Source organism: Myotis myotis, unplaced genomic scaffold (genome assembly GCF_014108235.1).
Source record: "Myotis myotis isolate mMyoMyo1 unplaced genomic scaffold, mMyoMyo1.p scaffold_m19_p_20, whole genome shotgun sequence".
Lineage (NCBI taxonomy): Eukaryota > Metazoa > Chordata > Mammalia > Chiroptera > Vespertilionidae > Myotis > Myotis myotis.
The window spans coordinates 15,905,370-15,921,113 of record NW_023416325.1 but is presented as its reverse complement, the minus strand read 5'-3'; the positions used below and the strand labels follow the sequence as shown (position 1 = coordinate 15,921,113).

The following is a 15,744-nucleotide window of genomic DNA, read 5'->3' as shown; positions in this document are numbered from 1 at the left end:
TATAGGCCTAACCAATGGACACAGACACCAGGGGGATGAGGGCATGAGCGGGGACAGGCGGGGGGGTGGGGGGGAGCAGGAAATGGGGGGATAAGGACACATATGTAATACCTTAATCAATAAAGAAAAAAAAGGCAACCAACCCACAGAGTGGAGATGATATTTACAATACAAAGGAAGTGTATCCAGAATATACAGAAACTCTTACAAATCAATAAGACAGACAACTCAATCAAAACGTGCTTCACGAGCCCTAACCGGTTTGGCTCAGTGGATAGAGCATCAGCCTGCGGACTGAAGGGTCTCAGGTTCGATTCCGGTCAAGGGCATGTACCTTGGTTGCGGGCACATCCCCAGTAGGGGGTGTGCAGGAGGCAGCTGATCGATGTTTCTCTCACCGATGTTTCTCTCTCTCCCTCTCCCTTCCTCTCTATAAAAAAATCAATAAAATATATTTTTTTTAAAAAACGTGCTTCACGAGCCCTAGCCGGTTTGGCTCAGTGGATAAAGCATCAGCCTGCGGACTGAAGGGTCCCAGGTTCCGTTCTGGTCAAGGGCACATGCCTGGGTTGCGGGCTCAATCCCCAGTGGGGGGCGTGCAGGAGGCAGCTGATCAATGATTCTCTCATCATTGATGTTTCTAACTCTCTCTCTCCCTCTCCATTTCTCTCTGAAATCAATAGAAATATGTTTTTTAAAAAACAAACAAAAAAAACGTGCTTCACGAGTCCAATCCAATGTCCACTGAACATGAAAAGGTGCTTAACCTCCGAGTCATCAGGAAAAGGGAAATGAAAGCCGCAGTGAGATGCCAGTACATTAGAAGGGCTGATATGAAACTCACAATCGTGCAGCCACTTTGGAAAAGTTTAAAATTTTCTTACCAAGTTAAACCCACACTTACCGTGTGACCTGGCAAGCCCCCTTCTAGGACTCTACCAGAGAAATGGAAGCATTTGTCCGCACAAAGAGCTACCTGAACTTTTACAACAGCATTCTTCGTAAAAGTCCCAAATACCCATGAATGGGTGAATGGGTGACTAATGGGGTGCACCCACAACGAAATGCCACTCGGCGGTGCAAAGAAATAACCCGTGGGGAACATGGACAATCTCTAAAACATTATGCTGGGCAACGAAGCCAGACATAAAAGGCAGCATGCCGTGTGATTCCACTCACACGAAGTTCAAGAACAGAGAAATGTAGTCCATGGGGCAGGAGTCTGTGTGGGTGGGTTACTGACTGAGGGAGACACACTCACACACTAAGAGTTTCAGGTGCACATCCCACACTTGAGAATTCTTTGACCACACCCCATCCCAACCGCCAAATTAGGGCCCCTCTGTTATCCTCACAGTGGCCCCACTGCTCTGCCTCTAGGACACAGTATCTATATATATAAAAAGCTAATATGCTAAGTATCTAACCATCCGACCGGTCACTATGATGCACAATGACCACCAGGAGGCAGACGCTCAACGCAGGAGCTGCCATGACGCACACAGAGAAACAGCACCGTGGACCTGGCGCCCACAAAGCAACACTCAGCTTCCCCCAAGGGGGACACAGGCCCTGCTACCACCCCAGTGAGACACCCCAACAAATCACAGCCAACACTGCCAAGACCCCATGGCACAAAATGCAGCCCACAGCCCAGCCCGGAAATGGCTGCTGTGGGCGCCAGGTAATGACATCACGTAGCAACGCCCAGCTTCCTCTCCCTAGCGACTAGCCTCCTTACAGTTTCTTCAGCCCAGGAACACGACTTGCTTTATAGCCAGGTGCAAACATTTCACATTTTAACCAAATGTCTGTGAAGCGTATTCCCATGCCTCATCTCATTTGATCCTCACAGAAGTCCTAGAGTAGGTAGATAGGAGACTCAGTAGAATCCTATTTTCTTTTCATTAGCCGGAAAACGGAGATTTAGAAAGCTTAGAAACTTGACCTGACTGAAAAGAAGGAATGGTGGACCTTGAAAATGACTTCCGATTTTCTCACTGCACAGAATATAGTCAAACACTGCTGCAGTTAAATGTTTTACCCTTTGTTTTCCCTGCGTGACCTACGATAATAATCTGCTTTGTGTTGATATTTATTGCTGTGTTGCTGACAATTACCTGAAAGAGAAGTTGGTGTGCCTCACTAGGCTGGAAAAAGTTTAGCTACATCAGAAAGGTCTAATTAAGCAAGTTTATTCTATAAATAATATAGAAAGGCTAAGTTGACTTGCACATGAGTGATACATATAAAACTCTCACTGGGGCCAATTGCACGTGTATGTTTCCATCTGTCCTTGTCGATCGTGAATTTGGTTGACACTTCTATTATACAGAAAGAGTGAATAGCGATATTAAAATATTTCTTCTAGTTAATTTCCTTTCAATGTGCACAAATTCATGCACTGGGCCACTAGTGTATTTATAATTCATGCTCTCTTGCAGTTTATCCCTTTAATAGCCCCCACCACCCGCCAGTTCCCCCTGTACCTAACATGTGCCTGATACATAGAGGTGCTCAATAAATAAATGTCTGTTGAACAAATGAGTAACAGTCATAGTCTCCTGACCTAGCCTGTGACCCTGGAGGTGAGGATCAGGTCTACTCTGCTCCCTCAGCAAGTTCCTAGCACCAAATAGGACCACAGAGAGAACGGAATTAGTGAAAGCCGTGGGATCCCATCAACTTGATACACCTAAGTCAGAGACCGCACAGGAGTGCGGAACCGGACCGTAGCCGTACTGCACAGGAGGAATTCAGTTGGTTACAAAGGGAAAAGGCACAACTGTTAAAACCTGAAAGAAAACAAGACATCCACAAAGCATGGGGATGCAAAGGAATTCCATGATGGTTTTGAACTCCTAGAAAACCTATTTGTCATAGTCAGTTTGTGTCAGGGCCTTTTTTAAAAAATATATATTTATTGCTTTCAGAGAGGAAGGAAGAGGGAAAGAGAGAGAAACATCAGTGATGAGAGAGAATCACTGGTTGGCTGCCTCCTGCACGCCCCACACTGGGGATCAAGCCTGCAACCCGGGCCTGTGCCCTGACCCGGAATTGAACTGTGACCTCCTGGTTCAAAGGTCGAGGCTCAACCAGGAGCCCCCCTGGGGCAGGGTCTTCAAGGACCCGGCACTAACCTGCCACAGCCCAGGTGCCCATATGGTGTCCCTGGACATTCCACAAAGCCCCTCCCTGGTGCTCCTCAAAACCCGCGAGGTCATCAAAAAACAAGAGAAACTGTCACAGCCAGGAGGGCCCAAGGAGGCCTAACGGGCGGATCTAATACACTCGCACAGGATGCTGGAGCGGAAACGGCACATTAGGGGAAAAATAGCAAAATCCAAAGACACTTCAAAGCTTCCTTAACAGTAATGACCACTGTGGGTTCCTTATGGGAGAATAAACCATCTTTTCTGCCAAAGAAGGGAGTTTAGGCGGGGGCCATTTGCGCAGCTCACCCGGGGGCCGCCATTTTGAAACAGCAAATGTCAACCCCTCCCGCCAATTAGCCGGTGGCGCAGGTCTGCGAGCCTCACTCTTCCGGCGGCGCCAGGCTCTGCGGGCCGCACCCTCCTGCGCACGTTAGGGTGCTGCCTTGCTGCCTGGCTCCGGTGTGCCTTGTGTCCTACCAGGACCCCTGTGTTGGGGGCTCTCCTTATTTCTCACAATTCGCTGTGGCGAAGGCACACCGAGTGCTTCTCAGAAAAGGCTCCGTGTTGAAAAGGTTGAGGGAACTTCCGTCGCATGGCGCCACCGGCGGGGAAACAGGCCCCGCCATCCCCTGACGCCTCCCCGTGCGCAGTGCCTACCTTGGGCGGGTCGAAGAGCTCCAGCACGCGGTCCGCGCCGCCGGCGGGAAACAGGCCCCGCCCTCCCCTGGCGCCCCGACGACGCAGGAGCCGCCGCGCGTGCGCAGTGCCTACCTTGGGCGGGTCGAAGAGCTCCAGCACTAGGTCTGCGCCGCCGGGGCCTCGGGCGCGCAGAGCCAGCCGTCCGCGCTGCCAGCGTGCCCCGCTGTCCATGGAGGCCTCGTCGGCCAGGCTGTAGCGCAGCACGGCCTCCTTGAGGACCTCAGGCGGCGGCTCCCGGGCCAGGCTCCAGGGCAGGAGCTTCCGGGCCAGGCTGGGCTTAGCCCGGGTCTCCCCTGCGGCTCCGGCCGCCGGCAGCTCCCCAGCCGAGCGGCGGCGGATGATGTGGCGAAGACTATGGCGCAGGTGCTGGAAGGCGCAGGGCGCCGGCGGCCGCGGCGGGGCCAGTTCCTCCGAGCTGCGCGCCTTGGGCAGGGCAGGGGCGGCGGGGCCTGGGTCGGGCTCGGCTGGAGGCGCCTCGGCCTTGGCCGGGGGCCCGCGGCCCGCCTCCCGGTAGTCACGAGCCGGTGGTCCCGGCGCCCGGCCCTGGCGCACCTCGCGGCAGAAGTAGAGCTGGAAGAGGTCGGTGAACTGCAGCGACACGAGCTCGGCGCGCAGCGGCGCGTGCTGCGGGTGCTCGCGGACGAAGAGCCAGTACTGCCGGGCCAGCTCCCGGGCCGTGGCCACCGCGTGCAGCTCACAGAACTCGCTCCAGCCCCGCGGGGCCGGGGCCCCGGGTGCGGACGAGGAGGCGGAGGGCGCGGAGGAGGGCTGCAGGGTGGGCCCGTTCATGGCGGTGACGGAGGTGGAGTGGCCAGGCTGAAAGACAGTGGGAGAGGCAACAAGGAGTGAGCAGACAGGTGAGAACGCACCACGGAAGCCCCCACCAGCGGCTTGTCATTCACCAGGACCGACGTCAAAAATCGCGCCCCACGCGGGATCAACCTGTGACTTTCTGGTTCACAGGTCCACCCTCAACCACTGAGCCACGCGGCCCAGAGTCACACAAAATGTTAGCTCCCGCGGCTGAAAGTCTTTTCAAAAGAATGGGCTAATTAGGCCAGATTATACATCAAGTGTGGGGGGGGGGGGGTTAAGTCCATCGGAAAGGATTTACATTAGCTATAGCCAGAGGGCATGGGGAAACTGATGCAAACACCCCCACCCACACCCACCGGGGAGAAGGGTTTGCTCCTGCGGGAGCAGATTAGAAACTTCATGTGTAAATTAGAAGCGGAGGCGCCTGGGGTTCAATAATCACGGAAATAGCCACTTGGAAATTAATCCTAAATTTCAGCAGTTACACAGGAATGAATGTGAGCAGTCTTTGGTCAGAGCTGGCCCACAGCTGTAACTGCTCTGTCTCTTTCACTCTCCGATTGTTGTAATTTTAACTTAGAACATCTCAGATTTTTTTAATTGTCACAACCTATACACCCATCAGTCAGAGAGCACCACCACCCAGGAGACGTCTCCAAGGTACACCAGGAAGCAAGCAAAGCAAACCACAGAAAAATACAAACTGCGATCCTGTTTACATACACACAAAACCCAACTGCCCATTTCTGTGGGTACATAAATGTGGGTGGTGGGCAAGAAAAGTGTGGCTGGAGCAAACCCACCCAGGAACAGTGGTGACCTCTGGGAGCAACAAGAACCGGGGAGCAGGGGAAGTACCAGAGGAAGACTTACTACTTGTCTCTAGGAATATGGTTAAGAACACAGACTGTTCGCTAGGTACCCTGTATGCCGTTGTTTCTGAGTTGCCTAGCAAGACTTTTCCTGCCAGTTACTTCTGGCTTTTCCTAACTATCTGTAAATCACCCCTTCTCATTTATGAGATACAATACCCACCTCCCTTTTCCTTTGTCAAAAAATGTCTTAAGCCCTGGCCAGTTTGGCTCAGTGGATAGAGCGTCGGCCTGCGGACTGAAGGGTCCCAGGTTCGATTCCGGTCAAGGGCATGTACCTGGGTTGCGGGCACATCCCCAGTAGGGGGTGTGCAGGAGGCAGCTGATCGATGCTTCTCTCTCATCGATGTTTCTAACTCTCTGTAAAAAATCAATAAAATATATTTTAAAAAAAGATACTATGATATTAACTTATATAAAAAAATAAAATATATATTTTTTAAAAAGTCAATATATCCAATGTTGCCTCACTGTCTTTGGAATTTCATGCTTATGTGAATTCCCCACGAGCATGAATTCAACCTTTGATTTTCTCCTGTTTAAAAAAGAGAGAACACAGAGCCTGGGTTCAAATCCCAGCACCACACTTGTGTGACCTTGGGTGAGTTTTTTGATTTCTCTCTGCCTTAGTTTCCTCACCTGTGAAATGGGGACCATGATTATACCTATCTCATAGGAGTGTTATGAGGATTGAGTTAATTAATGTAAAGGCCTCAGAAAGTAAGAAAAGCTTAAGGGTTGGATGCTTTTATTGTTATTTAAATGTTACAGTCGGAGTGTATTATTGCCAATAAAAACAAATATTAAAAAAAGGAATAAATGGACTAGAGTTCAGTGGTTCTCAACCTGGCGCTTTAAATACAGTTCCTCATGTGTGACCCAACCATAAAATTATTTGCATTGCTACTTCATAACTGTAATGTTGCTAGTGTTATGAATCATAATGTAAGTATCGTATATGCAGGATGGTCTTAGATGACCCCTGTGAAAGGGTCATTCGACTGCCAAAGGGGTCACGACCCACAGGTTGAGAACCGCTGGACTAGACTCACAAGAGGTGCAAAAATATTTCCTGCTCTGATGGAGGAATGTCAAGACAGCCAACCCTTGCCCACCCATCCCAGCGGGGGCTCCCTTCCATTTCACCTCTTAGGTCCTTCCCCAGGCACCTCGCCATTAAAGGGCAGAAGCCCCCCAACCCTCTGCTGTCCAAGGTGCTGAATCCTGGAGCTCTCTAGTTACCATTAGGACTGGCCTTCCTTCCAACTAAACTAGGCTGGGCTCAGGTGCCCACATGGCTGCTCATTCACCTCCCCAAAAAGTATTATAGAGGGCCTACTATGTGCCAGGCACTGTGGTAGGCCTTGGGATACAACAGTAAACCAGACAGAAATGCCTGTTTTCCTGGGGCTACTTTATACACCCGTGCTCACACACATACACAGGCACATACATACACACGTATGTATTGGTTGTGTGGCCTCTGACACCTGATTCTTTAGAGTCTGTCACACTGGGAGCAGTATGGTATCGACCACATAAGGTGGTTTTAAAGAGTCCTTGAAAATGGGACTGAAATGTCACATGGAGATTGGAACCCAAAAATGGGTTTCTTTCACCCCACCATCTCCAGGCCCCGGTGGTGACCCTGGAGCTGATCAAGCAGGACACCCCGGCTGGGAGGGTGCTGGGCACAAGCTGAAGTTTTTGCACATCACAGTGTCCTGGGCACCTACACACATTAAGCTCTTTGCACATAGTAGGTAATCAGTAAAAGCAGCCAGGCAGAGGGAGGGGAAAGGAGCCCTTGTGCCCTTGGCCACCACACTGCCAAGAATACAAGCCCTGTGGCTGAAGGGGGAGGGTTTTACCAGCATATGTGGGTGACGTGGACCCTGGTGTACCCCACATCCATGCCCTGACACATGTGAAGCAGGTACTGTCTTCACAGTTTGGGGGAACCAGAGCTGTCAGGTGCCAGACCCAAGTTCCTGCCCCACCTACGGGACCCTGTGGGATCTTCCCCACTTGCCCCAGCTGCCTCTGGGTGATGCATTCATGCCGCCTCTGCCCTGCCTGCTCAGTCTGCCTTCAATCTCACACAAGACTTCCCTAAGCCCACCCCCCAGTCACATCCTGACCTTGTCTGGCACATACTTAACAGTGATGATTATTTAATTGCTCACCAAACTGAACTCAACGAGGCCAGGAGCTCCCCGTTCTATGCCCAGTTCCTAGCATAGGCAGGAGCTCAATAAATACCTGTTGATGAATGAATGAATGCAAAAGTTCAGCTGAATTGGCAACCTCTGGCTCTTCTGGTAGATGCATGGCGGCCAGCACCCACCAATGGCCCAACCCGCCCGTGAACACTGGGCCTGTCTGCCTGTCCCTTTGCCTGGAACACCTGTCCCTGTCCACCCCTGCATGTCAGTTTCAAAGTCCAACTGCAGGGCCAAACCCTGCAGTTGTATCCACTCCAAGCTCCGTCCCTGCCCAGGCGATGGCAGGCCATGGCCCCCATTCCAATTTCTCCATAAGAGTGATGTGTACTGAGCCCTTGCAATACCTCACACATTTTTCTAACTACCCTTGCAAGACATTAACTCTCCCAAGCTTCATGACAATGAAGGTAGGGCCAATACTTGGAGGTAGGGCCAATAACTGCTCCCATTTTATAGATGGAGAAACTTAACACACAGAGAGGTCCCACAGCTAAGGATGAAACCCTTGCACCAAAATGCCCTGTGGGTGCCCAAATGCATACCATGAAGAAGACTCGCTTCCTAGTGAATGTTATTGAAGGAATGAGTAAAGGTCTCATTCAGTTCCCCTGTCCAGGTCTCCAACCCACCAGGTGGTCAGAAAAATAGCCATAAGGTGAAAATTAATAAAAATAAAATAAGAAAGGGTACTAGCCTGGCCAGCATGGCTCAGTGGTTGGGCATTGACCTATGAACCAGGAGGTCACAGGTTCCATTCCCAGTCAGGGCACATGCCCAGGTTTCGGGCTCAATCCCAAGTAGGGGGCGTGCAGGAGACAGCCAATCAATGATACTCTCTCATCAATAATGTTTCTCTCTCCCTCTCCCTTCCTCTCTGAAATCTATCTCTCTATATATTTTTTTATTTTTTATTTTTTTAAAAATATATTTTATTAATTTTTTACAGAGAGGGAGGGAGAAAAAGAGGGATAGAGAGTTAGAAACATCGATGAGAGAGAAACATCAATTCAGCTGCTTCCCGCACACTCCCTACTGGGGATGTGCCCACAACCAAGGTACATGCCCTTGACCGGAATCAAACCCGGGACCCTTCAAGACTGCAGGCCGACGCTCTATCCACTGAGCCAAACCGGCTAGGGCTATTATACTTTTTAAAAAACTTGTCCTTTTTTGGGCGGTCAGGGCTATTTTTTATTTTTAAAAGGGTACTAGCTCATGCTGTCCGTGTGCCCTGTTCTGTTCCAAACACTTTGCTTTTATCACTTGTTTATTCCCCTTTGGAGGGGGAGTCCCAACATTATGCCCATTTCATAGCTGAGAAAACGAGGTGTTAGAGGAGTGGCTTGCCGGGGTCACAGGGAGTGAGGGGCAGAGCTGGGATTAGAACCCAGGGCTGTGCGGCCAGCGGACTGAGAGGCCCTCCCATTCCTGCCCACTCCCAGGGCCTGGCTAGAGGAGGTACTCTAGAAATACCAGCTGTATGAATTAATGAACCCCTGCGGTTGAGATGGGTGCCAAACCGCACACTTTAGAGTCATGCTCCTGACCCAGAAGGACGATAGAAAAGGCAGTGGGAAACCCATGGGGGTTGCCCCCCCCACCCCCAGCTGACCTCTCCGTTGTGGAGCTACCATTCAAATCTGAGGTCACCTCCTCGCCGGGTGATGCAGAAGAGGGGCTTCCCTCTCTGAGCTTTGGTGTCCCCATCTGTAAAATGGGCTGCTGTTCTCTTGGCATTGGCTAGGAGTATTCTAGGGACTGAAGTCTGTGGGGTGCTTGGCACAGGGCTCAAGAAACAAGTGGCTGTTACCATTTTATTAGTATTATTGTTAGAAAATAAAGGTGCCAGTTCCAGAGAAGGTCAGGCCTGCCTGCCACGAGAAGCCACAGGGGGAGAGTCTGGCCGGCTGGGCTGGGCTGGGAGGGGGCATCACGGGAACTGAACAAAAGGCCTTCTCAGGGGAGAAGCGGCTGCTCTTCAGGGGAGAGGCGGCTGCTCCAGTCAGGAAATGGCCAGCTGGAGCACTCAGCTGTGGCCCAAACCAGGGAGGGCGCGGTGCTGGGGAGGTTTCCTGGCCCTGTGGGTAGCCAGGCCGCAGGACGGTGGTCTCCTTCTCGGGCCTCAGCCCAGGTGGTAGCCGTTTATTGCGCACTTACTATGTGCCAGGCATGGAGGACAACAACTGATCAGATCATGCCAACCTTGGGATCAGGGGCTAAAAAGGTCTTGGCAAAAAGCAATTATTAATCACCTGGGGGTTCCCATGAGCATCTGGGAGCCTGGGCAGCCAGAGGGATGAACAGTTTCCACACAGGGGCCCCCCCACACACCTGCTCGGCCTACTCTTCTGAGACAGGGAGTTCCCAGTTGTGGGGGAGGGCTCCAGGATTCCCCCAAATCCCCACAGCCAACACACAGAGATGATGACAGCTTCGTCCATGGCCATCCTGGGGTCAGGATAGGGATGAGTCTGCCTCCAGGACCTCGAGTTCAGAACAACCGTGTCCACTGGCTGAAGTCTTAGCCTGTTGTCTGTGTCCCCTGTTCAGGCACATCCATGCTAAGGAACCCTAAAGCCTCTACCAAGTCAGGGAGATATCAGGCTCTTAAACAGCTGGGAATCCTGGCTCTGAGTTGTGGGGCCCATGAGCCCCAAGATCGGGGCTCTCAGACTCCCCTCCATCCAATCAGCCTGGGTAATGTAATCTCGGCAAGCTAACACTTCCCTTTTAATTATCAGGCCCAGGTGCAGAGAAGGCCCTTCCCCACTGTGGGAATTCCACCTGCCAAGGCTTGAGGAGGATATTTTAACTTGTGGTAAATGAAGTTAAAATGAGCCAGTCTTAGCCTCTACTGTCCCCTAGGTACACAGCACTCCTGGCCCCAGCTCACAGATGGTTGGGCAGGAAGTCTCAAACCATCTGAGACCCCCTCCTCCAGGGGAACCTCCAGGTTGATTCCAGACCACACGGAGCATTTCTGTCCTTCCCACCCACAGCACTTTCTCCAGGAGCCCAGACCATCTGCCCAAGGAGCCCTAGAGAGTTGGGGGATTCCCACACACTTCCTGGCAAGCGGCCCGCTGCCCTTTCACAGCATTCAAGCTGGCAAGGCTGTGGCGAAGTATCTTGGAAGTAGGGAACAAAGGTTCTGGGGCCCCAGGGAGGCTGAGAGGTGGGTCTGCCCTAGGTCCTTGGCTGTCAGCAGGGCCCTGATGCACTCTCTTGGGTCACCTAGTGCTCAGGGACATTTATCAGCCCAGTACAGTCTGCCAGACAGGAAATGTCCTCTGCTTCCTCTGCCTCCGCCCCCAGTCTGACACTCCGGACCCCAGCCAGGCTTGGGGAGGTGGGGAAAGACAGGGACCATCCCCCCAAGAATGGGCAGTCCTTTCCAAACCCCACCCCCTCCCAGTCCCAGCATGTGACTCCTGCCTGTTAACTGCCCCAGCTAAAGGGGAGAAGGGTGGGACCCTAACAAGGGGAAGCATCTCAACAAGCTCCCCACCCCAATCAGTGGTGCCCTCAAAACCCACCCACTCCTGTGCCTCTCCCCACATTCATCACCCTCTCTGGAGCCTTCCTGTGAGGAAGATGGCACTCAAACCAGATTCCTTACCAGTCCTCTATGTCTACCTCCCCCAATCGCATTTCCAGTCCCCTGGTCCCCCAAGGCCAGTCTCTTTCCCCCCTCCCTCCTGCCCCCCACCGTCAGGCGCCCTGTGAGTCAGCTCCCGGTGAGCAGGGCACAAACTTCCTCCCTCCCAGGCCTCCCTGGGGACAAATGGGGCAGTGGCAGGCTCCCCCTGACCAGCCAGGGTGGGGGCCCACATCCGGGCAGGCCCCCAGAGGCTCCCGGCCGGCTCACAAGGAAGCCTGCAGCCCAGCCCCCATGGCCGACCCCTGACAGGGTGGCGTGGGAGGAAAAATCTTCCAGCCATCTGCTCAGCTGCCGGGTTTCCGGCCTGGGCGGGCCGAGGGACGCCAGGAGGACCTGCTCTCTCTCCCGGGGAAGTGCCCCTTGCCCTGCCGGGAGGAAGGACACTGGGCTGAGCAGCCCAGTGATGGCCAGTGGGACCCTGGAGCCCTCACCAAGGAGAGCTGGTCACCCAGGCTTCAGGGCCTAAACAAGCAGTATCCGGCTGTGGCCTTTGGACCTGCCTAGTCCCCAATGGACCCCAGGCCCCCAGAAGCCAGGGAGCTGGGGCACAGGGCTCCTGGGTCCAATTAGGCCTGACTCAGCTAGTGACCCCAGCTGAGTCACTTCCCCTGGGCAGCCTGCCCGCCTCAGTTTCCTCAGGGAGGACGGGCAGCTGGGAATAGGGTCTGGCTGGGAATGAGCAACTTGCATGACACCTTTGGACTCTGTGAGGCGGGCTTCTCCTGTCTGCCAGATGGAAGCAGCTTCCTGCCCCACCCAGTCCCAAATGCTGAACAACCAGGGCCCCCTGGGGATTCTTTTCCCTGGAAACCTGGCAATTAAGTGCCAGCCCCCTCTTGGGCATTAATAGCAGTAGCTCCCACTTATTGAGCACTGACTGTATGCCAGGCACATGCATGTCTCTTATTGTGTAGTCATTTGTACTCCCATGTCCTAGATGAGGAAACCTGTGGCTCAGAGAGGTTAAGGGACATGCCCAAGGTCACACAGCCATAGAAATTATACCCAACACTCTGTGCCAGGCTCATGCACTTGGAGCATGACCTCACATACAGGCTCATATACCTTGGAGAGGCAGGGATTCTTGGCTCCCAATGGGCAAGTGAAGCCCAGAGAAGTTAGGTAACTTGCCCAAGGCCTCACAGCTACAAGCTAGCAGAGCCCATATTCAGCTCCAAAGCCCATGCTGCTACCAGGGAGAGGTGGGAACTTAACAGGAAAGGCCTCTCAGTTAATAATAACAATAACAATAATATCTAGTGAGTGCCAAGCCCAGCACTAAGTGCTTTATATGCCCTGTGTCTGCCACTCAAAGTGGGCGGGGGTTTAGGACTGGCAGCAGGAGTGCCTCCAAGTGCCTCCAGCCCCACCCCCCTCTGCTCAAGGAGAAGTTCCATGCAGGAGGTGGAGGGTTTTCCAGGGTGGCACAGCTGGACCCAGACATCCAAAGGGCCCCACAGACTGAACTACTGCAGGGCTACCTGCCCAGCACCTGCTGGGCCCAGGCGACTGCCATATCTGGAGTGGCTCTCCAGAATCTGATTTGTATTAGAAAGTCCTATCAGGGAAGGCTCATGCCCAGGGTTCAGAAGAGAGGGGATCGGGAGGACCTGGTAGGAAAACACGCAGAGCTAACATCCATGGCAAACAGTATAAGGACAATCTCACACTGTTACTCCTCCTCCTCCTGATCACACCATCGTAAACACCTGGTGAATTCACTCATTTATGGCTCCAAAGACCCTAAGAAATAGGTATGTTCCCATTTGACAGGTGAGAAAACTGAGGCTGGGGTGGTTAAGCGAGGTCTCCTAGTCAGGAAGCACCATCTGGCTCCTCCTGCCTGGGTCTTCAGAATTCTTCTCCCCGAGATTCAGGGAACCTCGGAGCTTCCATAGCCAGTAACACTAATGATGGCCCTGATAAAATCACCACCTCCACCTATAATTGAACCCTTTCTCTGCCAGGCAGCAGGTGCTTCTCATACACTAGCTCATTAAGTCTCTACCACAAACCTGTTATTACCCCATTTAACATAATGGGAAGCTGAGGCTCACGAGTGTCACCTGCCCCCACCCTCAGTTGGAAAGAGGCAGAGAGAGAATTGAATCTGAGTCTCCAGGATGCTCCTTGGCCACTGCTGAGCCCCTGAAGGTCCTCGGACCCCAGCAGTTGATACCTCAGTCCACCCCCTTCCCAGCCTCGCCTCGGCCTCTGGAGCCCGCAGGGACTCCGACAAGTTCTAGGAATGTTCACCCTTTGGCTCAGAAGGATTTTCCCTCCCAGAGGGGGGTTGTGGGAAAAGGCTCAGAAAACGTGTATTAAAAACCCTTCCAATTTCCCCAACAGGCTCTGGCCTCTCATCCGCTGACCCCCAGGCTGCCCAGGCGGCCTCTGCCTGCTCTCCCCTCATTAGGGCCGGGTCCCAGGAGCCTACAGAGCTGTTTCCGCTCTGGCAGCCAGGTCAGTGATGGTAAATCCAGACACAACTCGCACCCACAACCCTGGAGACTCCTGCGCCCACTGCCCCGGCAGGGCCCTGTGGCTGGACTCTAAGTGGGAATGCAGCATGGGCTGGTGGTCCAGCTGAGCCTGGCAGCTGGTAGGTGTCAGGGGATGCTCACTTCCCAAGCAAGGGGGGTTCGGATCAAATCTCAGCCCCTCCTGCCCCCAAAGCTGGACCTTGGCCCTGCGGACACTGCATTACCAGGCCCTCTACTCTGAAGCCCCTGCCCGCACCCCAATTTCACTTCCTCCCACCAGGGCCGGCCTGGCCATGCCCCTCCCTGGAGGCCCCCAGCTGCAGGCAGTGACCTCCTCACCTACATCACAGTGGCCCCGGGAATGGGGAAGAGAAACAGGAGAATGAGGAAACTAAAGAAATAAAGAAGCCGGACAGGCAAATACAGTTCCTCAAATGCAGTCCCCATCATCCCAAAAGCCCCGGTGGCCAAAGGGAGGAAGGGGATTTTTTCACGGGGCATTAAAGGCCTCTGAGATACCCTCCCAGCTCTGCTGATCAATCAGCCCAGTGCAGCCCCACACCCCCTTCTATTTCTTTGGTGGGAGGATTCCCCAGGAGCGTCAGGAGCCCCAGGTCCCAGGTGTGAGGGTCCTAGACCAAACAGACCTGGGTCTGGGACTTTCTAACCCTGTGAACCTCTAAATTCAGTGGCATGGGGGTACCTGACCCCGCTCACCCCCACAATGCAAGGAGTGGGGAAGAGGGGCTTCCAAAATCGGGGTGCTACCCTGGTAGCCACATGGCCTGGCCTGGGAGAGAGGAGAGGCTAGCTGCGGCTGGAGGGCTCTTCCATTCTCAGGTCCTCAGTTGGACTACTTTCACTTTCAAGGTCGCAAACGGTGACCCCCGACCCTTCCCCACCAGGCACACGTGGAGCGGGAAGGCTGCCCTCGACGGGCTGGGCTGCCTTCAGAGGTGGATTGGGGGTGTTAGCCATACCCTCTCTCGGCACCTCCCTCACCGCCTCGGCTATCCCCATTACATCCCCAACACGTGTGTGGGTGGGTGGGGGTGTCGCCCGGAGGGTGGCACAGGAGCTGGAGAAGGGTCACCCCGAGCACCTCGAAGCGAGTTAGCGGCAGGACAGTATTTCAGGCTGCTGTGAGTGCGCAGACACTGGACGGACTGGACATGGGCCTCCTCTTCCCCCACGAAAGCCCTCCCTTCCCCAAGGCGAGAGCTGGAGGGGCGGGCTTACCTGAGAGAGAGGGGGTCAGGGACCGGCCGGCCCATGGCGTCGCGCGCCCCCGACCCCTCGAAATCCCGAGGGGGCGGGCGGGCCCCCGCCCCGGGCACGTTCTCTCCCGCGCGCCGGCTCCTGGCTCGCGGCTCGCTCGAGCGGGGCTCAGGCAGGAAACCCGGGCTCGGAAAATGGCCAGCGTCTCATCATTTCCGCCGCCAGTGCTTGACAGTTGCGGGAGGATGCGCCCCCGGGCCGCCGCCGGGGAAACTTTGCTGCTGCCGCCACCGCTGCCACCGCGGGCCGCGATAGTCCAGGCGGGCGGCCGGGCGGAGGCGGTGGCCCGAGCCCATTCCGCCCCGCGCCGTTATGTAAAGAGGAACCGGCTGTGCTAGCGGAGCCCGGCGGGGGAGGGCCGCCACGACAGGGGCGGGGCCGGTCCGGGGCGGGGCCACCGCGGAGCCCGCCCCTGTTCGACCGCGAGCCAGACTCCGCCAGAGGGGGCGGGGCTGATCATGGCCCCGCCCACCATTCCTGCTTCCCGAGGCTGACCAGGTCCGAGAGTCTCGAACGCGGGCCGGACGAGAGGCGGGGCCTTTCTAAGCCACGCCC

At 54.4% G+C, this 15,744-nt stretch overlaps 1 protein-coding gene across 6 annotated transcripts in view; it reads right to left on the bottom strand.

Annotated features, from left to right (window-relative positions):
- SH2B3 (SH2B adaptor protein 3) overlaps window positions 1-15,536 on the bottom strand; it is a 38,079-nt gene extending 22,543 nt beyond the window's left edge. For 2 of the 6 annotated variants that reach the window (XR_004974860.1, XM_036353863.1), the window contains exons 1-2: window positions 15,151-15,534; window positions 3,927-4,670 (exon numbers count right to left, since the gene is read on the bottom strand). Coding sequence is in view for 4 of the 6 variants with exons in the window: in XM_036353863.1 (XP_036209756.1) it covers window positions 3,927-4,643 (717 nt within the window). In the remaining 2 variants the exon portion in view is untranslated. Of the gene's footprint in view, window positions 1-3,926; window positions 4,859-15,150 lie in introns of those variants that run through there. The other 4 variants (XR_004974861.1, XM_036353866.1, XM_036353865.1 and 1 more) reach the window with 3 other exon arrangements.
- Window positions 15,537-15,744: the final 208 nt, after the last annotated feature.